This window comes from Sinohyriopsis cumingii, chromosome 13, assembly GCF_028554795.1.
Source record: "Sinohyriopsis cumingii isolate HCF-2022 chromosome 13, ASM2855479v2, whole genome shotgun sequence".
Taxonomy (NCBI): domain Eukaryota; kingdom Metazoa; phylum Mollusca; class Bivalvia; order Unionida; family Unionidae; genus Sinohyriopsis; species Sinohyriopsis cumingii.
In genome coordinates, this window is record NC_142973.1 from 77,325,574 (window position 1) to 77,339,751 (window position 14,178).

General features: G+C 33.2%; 1 protein-coding gene across 9 annotated transcripts in view; it reads right to left on the bottom strand.

Annotated features, from left to right (window-relative positions):
- LOC149785854 (uncharacterized) overlaps nucleotides 1-14,178 on the bottom strand; it is a 305,885-nt gene that overhangs the window by 126,908 nt on the left and 164,799 nt on the right. For all 9 annotated transcript variants that reach the window (XR_016425467.1, XM_089979816.1, XM_089979814.1 and 6 more), the window contains 4 exons: nucleotides 12,459-12,588; nucleotides 11,573-11,649; nucleotides 9,114-9,236; nucleotides 634-750 (listed from right to left, as the gene is read on the bottom strand). Coding sequence is in view for 8 of the 9 variants with exons in the window: in XM_089979816.1 (XP_089835942.1) it covers nucleotides 634-750; nucleotides 9,114-9,236; nucleotides 11,573-11,649; nucleotides 12,459-12,588 (447 nt within the window). In the remaining variant the exon portion in view is untranslated. The remainder of the gene's footprint in view (nucleotides 1-633; nucleotides 751-9,113; nucleotides 9,237-11,572; nucleotides 11,650-12,458; nucleotides 12,589-14,178) is intronic.

Consider the following 14,178-nt stretch of genomic DNA (forward strand, 5'->3'; position numbering starts at 1 on the left):
AAGCATGTGAGTACAAATCACATTATCCCTATTAATGTGTGTAAGTACAAATCATATGAACCCCATTCAAGTGTGCATGTACAAATCACATTATCCCCCATTAAAGTCTGTGAGTACATATAATACTATCCCCCATTAAAGTGAGTAGATATAATAATATACACCATTAAAGTGTGAGTACATATCAGATTATCCCCCATGAAAGTGTGCAATTACAAATCATATTATCTCCCATTAAAGTGTGTGAGTACAAATCACATTTTTCCCCATTAAAGTGTGTGAGTACATATAATATTATCCTCCATTAAAGTGTGAGTCCATATAATATTATCCTCCATTAAAGTGTGTGAGTACAAATCACATTATCCCCATTAATGCTATATATGTATATATATCACATTATCCCAATAGAAGTGTGTGAGGATAAAACATGTCATCCACAAGTGAGTACATATCACATTATGCCCATTAAAGTGTGTGAGTACATATCATATTATCCCCATTGAAGTGTGAGTACATTATCACATTATCCCCATTAAAGTGTGTGAGTACATGTCAAATTAATCCCCCATGAAAGCATGTGAATCATTATGAAAATTACAACCCAACATGGTAAGAAATACGCAAACATACCGATTATCTTTGCTAAACTGGGCTACACAAAACACTCCTGAAGCATACTTGGGACGTGAAATCTCCTTCATTTTCTTACTGAAGAATTCATTGAGCTCATCCATCAGGGTCTCCAGTCTGAAAAAGTGTTAGAAAAAGTCAATCTGCAGCAAATGTTGCCATTTTGGAATCTTTTAACATGCTTATCACCAATTAAATAATATTCCATGTCTCTTTTATTTTTCAAGTTTAATGAAAATGCTCTGTGTCAAAAAGATACAAATAAACACAAAGACATATGAAAGGTGATGGTTTGCCATGTACTGGCTTCATCAAAAACAAAAGAAAGTTTCTAAAAATGGTTATTGCTCACTCAAAAACTTTTTCTGAAACATGCAATTTCATGATGAAAGTTACTTCCAAATATCAAAATTTTATTATCTTTCTGCCCAGTCAATGACATGAAATCTGCAAAAATCATGGTTTTACAATATATGAAATCTGTAGCAAAAATCATGGTTTTACAATATGTGAAATCTGTAGTAAAAATCATAGTTTTACATAATATGAATAAACTTTCAACAAATGGTGAACAATTTTTTACATAATCATCCTCCAATCCATCTTAAGACAATGACCATAAGATTTGTCTTATGTCCATCTTAAGACTATGACATTAGATTTGTACTATATCCATCTTAAGACAGTGACCATAACATTTATCATATGTCCATCTTAAGACAATGACCATAACATTTATATGTCCATCTTAAGACACTGACCATAACATTTATCATATGTCCACCTTAAGACAATGACCACAAGATCTGTCCTATGTCCATCTTTAGACAATGACCATAAGATTTGTTATATTCCATCTTAAGACACTTAATGTTATATTTATCATATGTCCATCTTAAGACTATGACATTAGATTTGTACTATATCCATCTTAAGACAATGACCATAACATTTATCATATGTCCATCTTAAGACAATGGCCACAAGATTTGTCCTATGTCCATCTTAAGACAATGACCACAGGATTTGTCCTATGTCTGTCTTAAGACACTGACCATAAGATTTATCATATGTGCATCTTAAGACAATAACTTTTAAGATTTATCAATACATACATCTTTACACATTGACCATAATGTACACAAAGATTCACTAAAAAGTTTATTCAGGGATCGCATAAGGCTTCGCCAATGTCGCAAACTTGTAGTTTTTTTCCTTACTGGTGGCAAAATATACCATCTGGCAATTTTTGTTATTGTTGACACTGTTGCCTGTTTAAACCTGCATTTGGTTTAAAGTGGAGAAATTCAGAGGCCCCATGAAAGGAAGGCTCAAACTGGATATAAAATGCACCAAAATTTATCTATTGTTACATTAACAAATTCTTTGTCCATATTGACAAACCATCTAAACAGTGCACTGTTATATCATAATCCGCTTATCTTGACATCTAGCATTATCTCGTAATCTATCTTTCATTGGATTTTTGGCCACTCGCTAGTAATTAATATATTTACATGGACTGACATTTATATGTGGATGGTAAGTATTGTCCATTGAACCTTTCTTAAACATCTGACACATGTGTGGAAGGCAGCATCACGCTGCTACCAAAAATGTAAAAAAAAAAACTTATTGGTTTATTCAATAGGCGGGGAGGAACAGTAACTAGAATAGACTAAACAACGGCCAATTCCCCTTAAAAAATATACGCAGATGAAATAGTTTGCTGAAATTTCAAAGGAAACAGATTACCTTTGAAGCACCGATTGTTATGAAAACATATTCAGCAAATGGAAAAGAAATCAGTCTCAATCATGCAATACAATTATTTGATGTTGCCACCACAATAAGAAATGGGCATTTGTTTGGTTCTCCAAAGCTGTCCTTCAGTGGTAACTTCAATAATGCATGCACCCTTTATGAAGGAAAGCCGACTACAATCTTCAATAGAAACAAAGAAATTTTCTTCAAAGGAAGTCAGTACCAAACCGAAATAAAAGTAATGGAATCTGATGAATTTTTGCATTTTCGAATGTGACTGGAACATGTTACCTGTGCCGTGAAAGTTTTCTTTTCACAGGGAAAAGGTTTATGCTTACAAATGCTACCAACAGCGGCTTAAAACGCAAGCTAACTTTTAGCGACATGGGACGTACTGAAAAGTAAATGTGCTTCATTATTGTTTACGTGACTGCTATGTTTTTCCACTGATTTCAGACCAATTATGACCTGTGACAAAATTATTGAATATTTTAAATCTGTGTGTATACATATTTTCGATGGAATCACTTGTATTGTGGATTCAATGTATATGATGAGATTCGCGGGTGAGTACATGGTGTTGATACTCTATTCATGCTGTACATTAGACATTTATATTTAACACAGCATTCACAGATATGTACCAATTTGTGGTTCTCTAAATAAAGTAAACTATTATATATGCCTTCTCTGTTTTCACTACAGGTGTATTTCTCATTTAACATGCATCGATTTAAGATGGTAACTGTGCCGATGAAACACATATTTTACCGTCTGCATTTATTACCTGCCCCCCCCCCCCCCCGCAAATGTTTTGGAGTACATACATCATTTTCTTCAGCTATCTGACCTGGTTGCTTTAAACACGGTTCGGTCTATAACACGGTCAGGTTCTATGGCTCCCAACTACCATGTCATAGCAGGATCACACTGTATTAGCTATTTACAGGTATAAGAAAATCAAAGATTTCTGGTAATGTAGACAACAAACTTGAATTTGGACAAGGTCAGCTACAAAATAACATTTACATAACCCCTACCATACAATGAACAAAAAATTAACAATGCAAATTAACTATACATACCACAATAAAAACTGAGATTACCGGTAGTTACAATCACAAGATTCTCCCATGAGCAAAATAATTGATATTTGTATCTACAGGCAATCACCAAAATATTTTACAAGTTTCATGGCAATCACCACAATATTTTACAAGTTTCATGGCAACCACCACAATAGTTTACAAGTTTCATGGCAATCACCACAATATTTTACAAGTTTCATTTCATGGCAATCACCACAAAAGTTTACAAGTTTCATGGCAATCACCACAATATTTTACAAGTTTCATGGCAATCACCACAATATTTTACAAGTTTCATTTCATGGCAATCACCACAATAGTTTACAAGTTGCATGGCAATCACCACAATATTTTACAAGTTTCATGGCAATCACCACAATATTTTACAAGTTTCATCTCATGGCAATCACCACAATATTTTACAAGTTTCATTTCATGGCAACCAGTAATATTTTCAAATGATGTATCATGTGATCAAAGGTAGCCTGTTTGCATGGCTTGATTGGCATACACTGTCTTGTCTAGCACTTGACTGACATGGGTATATCATCTGATAAATACGGTATATGATCTATACATGGGTATATCATCTGATAAATATGGTATATGATCTATACATGGGTGTATCATCCAAAAAATATGGTATATGATCTATACATGTGTATATCATCCGATAAATATGGTATATGTGCTATACATGGGTATATCATCTGATAAATACGGTATACGATCTATACATGGGTATATCATCTGATAAATACAGTATATGATCTATACATGGGTATATCATCTGATAAATATGGTATATGATCTATACATGTGTATATCATCCGATAAATATGGTATATGTGCTATACATGGGTATATCATCTGATAAATATGGTATATGATCTATACATGGGTATATCATCTGATAAATACGGTATATGTGCTATACATGGGTATATCATCTGATAAATACGGTATACGATCTATACATGGGTATATCATCTGATAAATATGGTATATGTGCTATACATGTGTATATCATCTGATAAATACGGTATATGATCTATACATGTGTATATCATCTGATAAATACGGTATATGATCTATACATGGGTATATCATCTGATAAATACGGTATATGATCTATACATGGGTATATCATCTGATAAATATGGTATATGATCTATACATGGGTATATCATCTGATAAATACGGTATATGATCTATACATGGGTATATCATCTGATAAATACGGTATATGTGCTATACATGGGTATATCATCTGATAAATACGGTATATAATCTATACATGTGTATATCATCTGATAAATACGGTATATGATCTATACATGGGTATATCATCTGATAAATACGGTATATGATCTATACATGGGTATATCATCTGATAAATACGGTATATGATCTATACATGGGTATATCATCTGATAAATACGGTATATAATCTATACATGTGTATATCATCTGATAAATACGGTATATAATCTATACATGGGTATATCATCTGATAAATATGGTATATGATCTATACATGGGTATATCATCCGATAAATACGGTATATAATCTATACACGGGTATATCATCTGATAAATACGGTATATGATCTATACATGGGTATATCATCTGATAAATATGGAATATGATCTATACATGGGTATATCATCTGATAAATATGGAATATGAGCTATACATGGGTATATCATCCGATAAATATGGTATATGATCTATGCATGGGTGTATCATCCAATAAATATATAATCTATACATGGGTATATTATCCGATAAATATGGTATATGAGCTATACATGGGTATATCATCTGATAAATATGGTATATGATCTATACATGGGTGTATCATCTGATAAATACGGTATATAATCTATACACGGGTATATCATCTGATAAATACGGTATATGATCTATACATGGGTATATCATCTGATAAATATGGTATATGAGCTATACATGGGTATATCATCCGATAAATATGGTATATGATCTATGCATGGGTGTATCATCCAATAAATATATAATCTATACATGGGTATATTATCCGATAAATATGGTATATGAGCTATACATGGGTATATCATCTGATAAATATGGTATATGATCTATACATGGGTGTATCATCTGATAAATATGGTATATGATCTATACATGGGTGTATCATCCAATAAATATATAATCTATACATGGGTATATCATCCGATAAATATGGTATATGTGCTATACATGGGTATATCATCTGATAAATACGGTATATAATCTATACACAGGTATATCATCTGATAAATATGGTATATGATCTATACATGGGTGTATCATCCAATAAATATATAATCTATACATGGGTATATCATCTGATAAATACGGTATATAATCTATACACAGGTATATCATCTGATAAATATGGTATATGATCTATACATGGGTATATCATCTGATAAATATGGTATATGAGCTATACATGGGTATATCATCCGATAAATATGGTATATGATCTATACATGGGTGTATCATCCAATAAATATATAATCTATACATGTGTATATCATCCGATAAATACGGTATATGAGCTATACATGGGTGTATCATCTGATAAATACGGTATATGATCTTAACACGGGTATATCATCTGATAAATATGGTATATGAGCCGTACATGGGTATATCATCCGATAAATATGGTATATGATCTATACATGGGTGTATCATCTGATAAATATGGTATATGATCTATGCATGGGTGTATCATCTGATAAATATGGTATATGATCTATACATAGGTATATCATCTGATAAATATGGTATATGATCTATACATGGGTGTATCATCTGATAAATATGGTATATGATCTATGCATGGGTATATCATCTGATAAATATGGTATATGATCTATACATGGGTGTATCATCTGATAAATATGGTATATGATCTTAACACGGGTATATCATCTGATAAATATGGTATATGAGCCGTACATGGGTATATCATCCGATAAATATGGTATATGATCTATACATGGGTATATCATCCGATAAATATGGTATATGATCTATACATGGGTGTATCATCCGATAAATATGGTATATGATCTATACATAGGTATATCATCTGATAAATATGGTATATGAGCTATACATGGGTATATCATCTGATAAATATGGTATACGAGCCATTCATGGGTGTATCATCTGATAAATATGGTATATGATCTATACATGGGTGTATCATCCGATAAATATGGTATATGAGCTATACATGGGTATATCATGCGATAAATATGGTATATGATCTATACATGTGTATATCATCTGATAAATATGGTATATGAGCCGTACATGGGTGTATCATCTGATAAATACGGTATATGATCTATACATGGGTGTATCATCTGATAAATACGGTATATGATCTATACATGGGTATATCATCTGATAAATACGGTATATGATCTATACATGGGTGTATCATCCGATAAATATGGTATATGAGCTATACATGGGTGTATCATCCAATAAATATGGTATATGATCTATACATGGGTATATCATCTGATAAATACGGTATATGATCTATACATGGGTATATCATCTGATAAATACGGTATATGAGCTATACATGGGTGTATCATCCAATAAATACGGTATATGATCTATACATGGGTGTATCATCCGATAAATACGGTATATGATCTATACACGGGTATATCATCTGATAAATATGGTATATGATCTATACATGGGTATATCATCTGATAAATATGGTATATGATCTATACATGGGTATATCATCTGATAAATATGGTATATGATCTATACATGCATATATCATCTGATAAATATGGTATATGAGCTATCAAACTGAAAAGCGAGAGACACTGCTATATGACCAAGTTCAAATATCACTGGAAAAAGAAAAAATTTTGAGCAGCATTATGAATACATATTGTCATACAAAGATTGTGTCTGATGAAAAAAAAAACATGATCATATATATTTTGTTTGCTCTTTGTGTAACATTTTTATAAATTTTTATGCACAACATTTATTCTTTCACTAATCACATATCCTTCGTTTGTGACATTAGCTTACCTCTTGCACAATGTGACACCCATTGATGAAGATTGATGCCTGTGTACAACCAGGTAAAAAATATATTTCATTTTGAGTCACCTTGACCTTGATCTCTAAAACTCAAAAGCTACAGGTTGCTTCCCTCCTTTCCCAGTGTAAAACAACATTTAAGAATATTTTTTTAAAGACAAAATTCTTATGACACAGTTTATCATGTAGAATCCACTTTCTCATTTTGGGGTTGCTTTGACCTTGACCTTTAACCTTTTAGATTCATAGCTCACCCTCAAGACATAATAGCACACACTTAATGTTTTGAGCAAGTATGACCTTTGAGATTTATGGTTTTAAGAATCAGTTTTGTATCAAAAGAAGTTTCAATCTAATGAGTGAGAACAGATAGACAGGCAGATAGATTTAAAAGAAAAAACAACTTTTCAATACATGCTTTAATGAATATTATATATTTTGCAATCTGTGTCAACACTGGATGTATAGGATGATCCTATATCCAGTATTAGTTATTAACCTTTAAAACAGTCACTTAGTGACAATTTAGTCATGTAACTTTACACAACTGTCATAGTATACATTAGCCATTTCTTGAAACTAATGGTTTCGAAGACCTGAAAACAAACATTATTGCAGACTGACCATGTCTGGGCCAGTAACTGTACATCAAGATTATTGTAATCACCATGACGACCTGAAAACAAACATTATTACTGACTGACCATGTCTGGGCCAGTAACTGTACATCAAGATTCTTGTAATCACCAAGTTGACCTGAAAACAAACAGTACTGCAGACTGACCATGTCTGGGCCAGTAACTGTACATCAAGATTATTGTAATCACCATGACAACCTGAAAACAAACATTATTGCAGACTGACCATGTCTGGGTCAGTAACTGTACATCAAGATTATTGTAATCACCATTTTATTTAAATTCAAGATGATGTCATCCATTATGTCACCTTATTTTCTTTCTCCAAGCAAAACTTGAAAAGGAATTAACAATGAACATGCTAAACTGCTTTTAGTAAACATTTCACATTAACTATAAATAATTATCCCATTTACTTTCCATGAAAAACAAGAAAAGATAATTCACCTATAAGGATTGTCAACATTAAAGGTAAAGAATCAAGTAAATAAAAGAAGTATTTATATTAAAGGCATTAAAAAACAAATAATTTGGATCAAAGAAACCAAAAGTGTTTTTGTATTAAATGGCACTTCATTTAACTGTTTGTATAAGTGGACTCATTTCTGTATTAAATGGCATTTCATTTTAACCATGTCGGAATAAGTGGAATCATTTCTGTATTAAATGGCACTTCATTTAACTGTTTGTATAAGTGGAATCATTTTTGTATTAAACGTAATTTCATCTTAACTGTGTTTGTGTACGTGGAATCATTTTCATACAATTATTTGAGCTCTGTCCATAGTTTTGTAAATGTAATCACAACAAGTGATAATCTGTATCCTCCATGTTATTATTAAGTGAATAATTGCTAGTTTCTATGGAACTTACCTTTGCAAGGTTTGTTTTCTCTGAACAAATAAGAGATCAGGGGTGTCTACCTGTGGCACATACACATCATAATAATCATCACACTCGGGCAGAATGTCAGTTGATATAAGATTTCTCAAGATCCTGGAAATAAAGCAAATTTCCTAATACCTTAAAGAATTAATGATGCAAATTAATTATGTACACGTGCTTGAAAATAGGGTTCAAGATGCCAGATGTTGATTTAAGCAAGTTTGCTGGTGTCAAATTTACCATAGGTATACATCTAGATTTGAAAAATGATTACAATTTACTTTTATTTTTCTTGAAATATTATTCACCCTAGCATAATACACAATTAAGCACTCAAACCAATGAATTAAGCTCTATAGTCTAATAAAACCATCATGTGTACTCATACAATGTATAAAAATTTACTCCTTAACATGCAACATAAACTTTTTAAATTCAATTATTAATAAGTGAGACTGCTAAATGAACAGCATGCAACACAAACACTGACTAAATAACAGGAAATAATTGTACGAACTGCAAGGATAAAAATGAACATGTATTAACATGCCTTTGGAGAACCTTCATAGGTGTACCTATATTAACATGCCCTTGGAGGACCTTCACAGGTGTACATATATTAACATGCTCTTGGAAGACCTTCACAGGTGTAAACATGCCCTTGGAGGACCTTCACAGGTGTACATATATTAAAATGCTCTTGGAAGACCCTCACAGGTGTACATATATTAAAATGTTGTTGAAAGACCTTCACAGGTGTACCTATATTAACATACACTTGGAGGACCTTCATAGTGTACATGTATTAACATGCACTTGGAGGACCTTCACAGTATGCATATATTAACATACACTTGGAGGACCTTCATAGTATACATGTATTAACATGCACTTGGAGGACCTTCACAGTATGCATATATTAACATACACTTGGAGGACCTTCATAGTATACATGTATTAACATGCACTTGGAGGACCTTCACAGTATGCATATATTAACATGCCCCTGGAGGACCTTCATGGTATACATATATTAACATGCCCTTGGAGGACCTTTACAGTATGCATATATTAACATGCCCTTGGAGGATCTTTACAGTATACATGTATTAACATGCTCCTGGAGGACCTTTACAGTATACATCTATTAACATGCTCCTGGAGGACCTTCAGAGGTGCCTTCAATGGCAATGAAGGCATAAACATCCCTTCAACATTTACATGATACAGCTCTGACAACATTAACATTATGGTCATCAAGAACAACTCAGTTCTAGCCTGGATTCACTCAGAGAATCCAGCAGGGAAGTTTTAACAACACTGCCATCCAGCTCTAGTGAGAGCAAAGATGAAAACTAACGACACTTCACTTGCTATACCTTCACATTCCCTATAGAACTACTGACAGCATCAAAGGCTGTAACTACTTCAGCATATATGTTGTCATCATCCAACAGATTTTAAACATGGAAATTTGGCTTGTTTTTATTTAATGTCAGTGTTGTTGTGGTTATGTAGGAGTTCACACAAAGACCTAGAATTTAACTTTTCTGTTATAAATCACACACACCCTCCTGAAAAAAGAAGGGCATAACATGTTTGCATTATAATCATAATTTGGAAACTTGATTTACAAACCTAATCTATATATTTGAAACTCCATCTGCATTTGTCCAAATCAAAGGTACGCTTACCCTAGACTAGACTTTTGAAGCAGTCTTTTGGGGATTCCCATTCAAATAAAAGGTACACTTACCCCAGACTAGTCTTTTGGGGATGTCCATTCAAATAAAAGGTACACTTACTCCAGACGAGACTTCTGAAGCAGTCTTTTGTGGATGCCCATTCAAATAAAAGGTACACTTACCCCAGACTAGTCTTTTGGGGATGTCCATTCAAATAAAAGGCACACTTAATAAAGACTAGTCTTTTGGGGATGTCCATTCAAATAAAAGGTACACTTACCCCAGACTAGACTTTTGAAGCAGTCTTTTGGGAATGTCCATTCAAATAAAAGGCACACTTACCCCCAGACTAGTCTTTTTGGGGTATGTCCATTCAAATAAAAGATACACTTAAACCAGACTAGTCTTTAGGGGATGTCCATTCAAATAAAAGACACTTACCACAGACTAGACTACTGAAGCAGTCCTTTGGTGATTTTGATTCAAATAAATGTCACACTTACCACAGACTAGTCTTTAGGGGATGTCCATTCAAATAAAAGGTACACTTACCCCAGACTAGTCTTTTGGCGATTTCCATTCAAAAATAAGGTACACTTGCCCCAGACTAGTCTTTATGGGGATGTCTATTCAAATAAAAGGTACACTTACCCCAGACTAGTCTTTTGGGGATGTCCATTAAAAAAAAAGGCACAATTGCCACAGATTACACTTTTGGAAGTGAAATTTGGGAATATGCATTCAAATAAAAGATACACCTACCCCAGACTAGACTTCTGAAGCAGACTTTTGGGAACATCAATCTTTCCTTTACACAGCTTATACAAGTGATCCAAGTGCTGGAAAATGAAATATCATAATGAAATATCATGATTATCATAATGAAATATTGTGCATATCATAATGAAATATGAACATCATAATGAAACACTCTAACCTACTACAGCACAAGAGTGATTATAAGGAATAAAAAGACCATGTTCCGCAGGTGCCATTTCTATATAATTCATATTTGCCAATGAATAAAAAGACTTGCTTATCAAACGCTTTTCTAGAGGGTCTCCTGAACAGTCTTTATGTACTGTTTATACTGTACACTGTAATCTATATTGTCACTAAATTATGATGTCAATTTTCATTACATCTACATTCCTCACAATGGATTATCTATGTTACAATGTTATACAAGAGGCAACTGGTATAAAAACAATAGTATATTTGGTTGGCAAGGGTTGCAACATGAAGAAGGGATTGAATAGACTGGAAATCCAATCTGGGTTATTTGATGGCAATAAGCAAGGGTGGTTTTCTAATTTGTGGTTTGTTTGATGATGATAAGCAAGAAAGGTCTTCTAATGTGTGGGCTATTTCATGACAATAAGCAAAGGTGATGTTCTAAAGTGTGGGCTATTTAATGATGATAAGCAAGGGTGGTGTTCTAATGTGTGGGTTATTTAATGGTGATAAGCAAGGGTGGTGTTTTAATGTGTGGGCTATTTGATGACGATTAGCAAAGGTGGCATTTTCATGTGTGGTATTCTAATTAATGCAACAAAATTTTCTATGGGAAAAGAGTCCTGTTCAAGCATGACCTTGCTTTATATTTTACACATGAGAAAAGTTATTTCTGAAAGCAAGTGAATGATACCTGTGGATTTTCAATGGCCAGTCCATTTCTCAGAAGTTCCAGATGGATGATAAAATGATTGGTTATAGATCCACTCTCTTGCAACACCATCCGTTGAACCAGGGGGTCAAACCACACTGTATTACCAACCCTGTATATGAAAAAAGGGAATAATTAAGGCTGTCCTAAAAGCCATGTCTCCTGGATACATGATAACTGCATTATTACATAATCAAGGTAAGAACAGTAAATATGATTGTAACTTTTGTGTCTTAATTTGTAAAATCAGTGTAACAAAGTAAGAACAGTGGACATGGTTGTAACTTTTGTGGCTTAATTTGTAACCTCAGTGTAACATAAAGAACAGTGGACATGATTGTGACTTTTGTGTCTTAATTTGTAACCTCAGTGTAACATAGAGTAAGAACAGTGGACATGATTGTAACTTTTGTGTCTTAATTTGTAACCTCAGTGTAACATAGAGTAAGAACAGTGGACATGATTGTAACTTTTGTCTTAATTTGTAACCTCACTGTAACACAGAGTAAGAACAGTGGACATGATTGTGACTTTTGTGTCTTAATTTGTAACCTCAGTGTAACATAGAGTAAGAACAGTGGAATAATTGTGACTTCTATGTATTAATGACCAATAAAACCCCAAATGTTTTTAAACAATTTTACAATGATAGGAAAGAAATTTATAAAGTCAAAAAAAGTATACGACACAGTGGGAAATCAAAAGAGATTTACAACCTGACACAAATCACTTCAAGTCTTTCTGTCAGAATTCAGATGTGCACTTAATAATTGAGTCATGGCGAAAAACATTCACTCACCTACAAACAGTTTTCTCAGTGAAACTGACAAGAGGAATTTACAGATTTTACCTTTGAAAATATTATTAATTTTTCTATATTCATGTCAATAATATTTTATGAAGAGTTTGCAATAGGCACTGTTTCTATGTACTGACCCTCAGATGGCAATTGATATTTAACAATGTAAAAAAAATATCACCTACCTGCAAATACTTTTCTTAGTGAATCTGATAAGAGGAATTGACACTATTTTACCTGTGCAAATGTTGTGCATTTTTAAATACTAATGCCAGTGTTATGCTGATGACTGGACACTGGCTAATGACTGGAAACCGTTTTTAAATACTAATGCCAGTGTTATGCCGATGACTGGACACTGGCTAATGACTGGAAACCGTTTCTATGTCATGACCCTCAGATTGGAAAATCACATTTTTAAATACTAATGCCAGTGTTGTGCTGATGACTGGACACTGGCTAATGACTGGAAACCATTTTTAAATACTAATGCCAGTGTTATGCTGATGACTGGACACTGGCTGATGACTGGAAACCGTTTCTATGTCATGACCCTCAGATTGGAAAATCACATACATTACATGACAAGAATGATTTGAGAGTTTAGCCTCTAAATGGACAATTGTTGCAGTGTCTGTATCATAGACATTACATGACAAAAGTAGTAAGGGAGCTTACCCTATAACTAGACAATTGTCAGTGTCTGTATCATAGACATTACATGACAAAAGTAGTAAGGGAGCTTACCCTATAACTAGACAATTGTCAGTGTCTGCATCATAGACATTACATGACAAAAGTAGTAAGGGAGCTTACCCTATAACTAGACAATTGTCAGTGTCTGTATCATAGACATTACATGACAAAAGTAGTAAGGGAGCTTACCCAATAACTAGACAATTG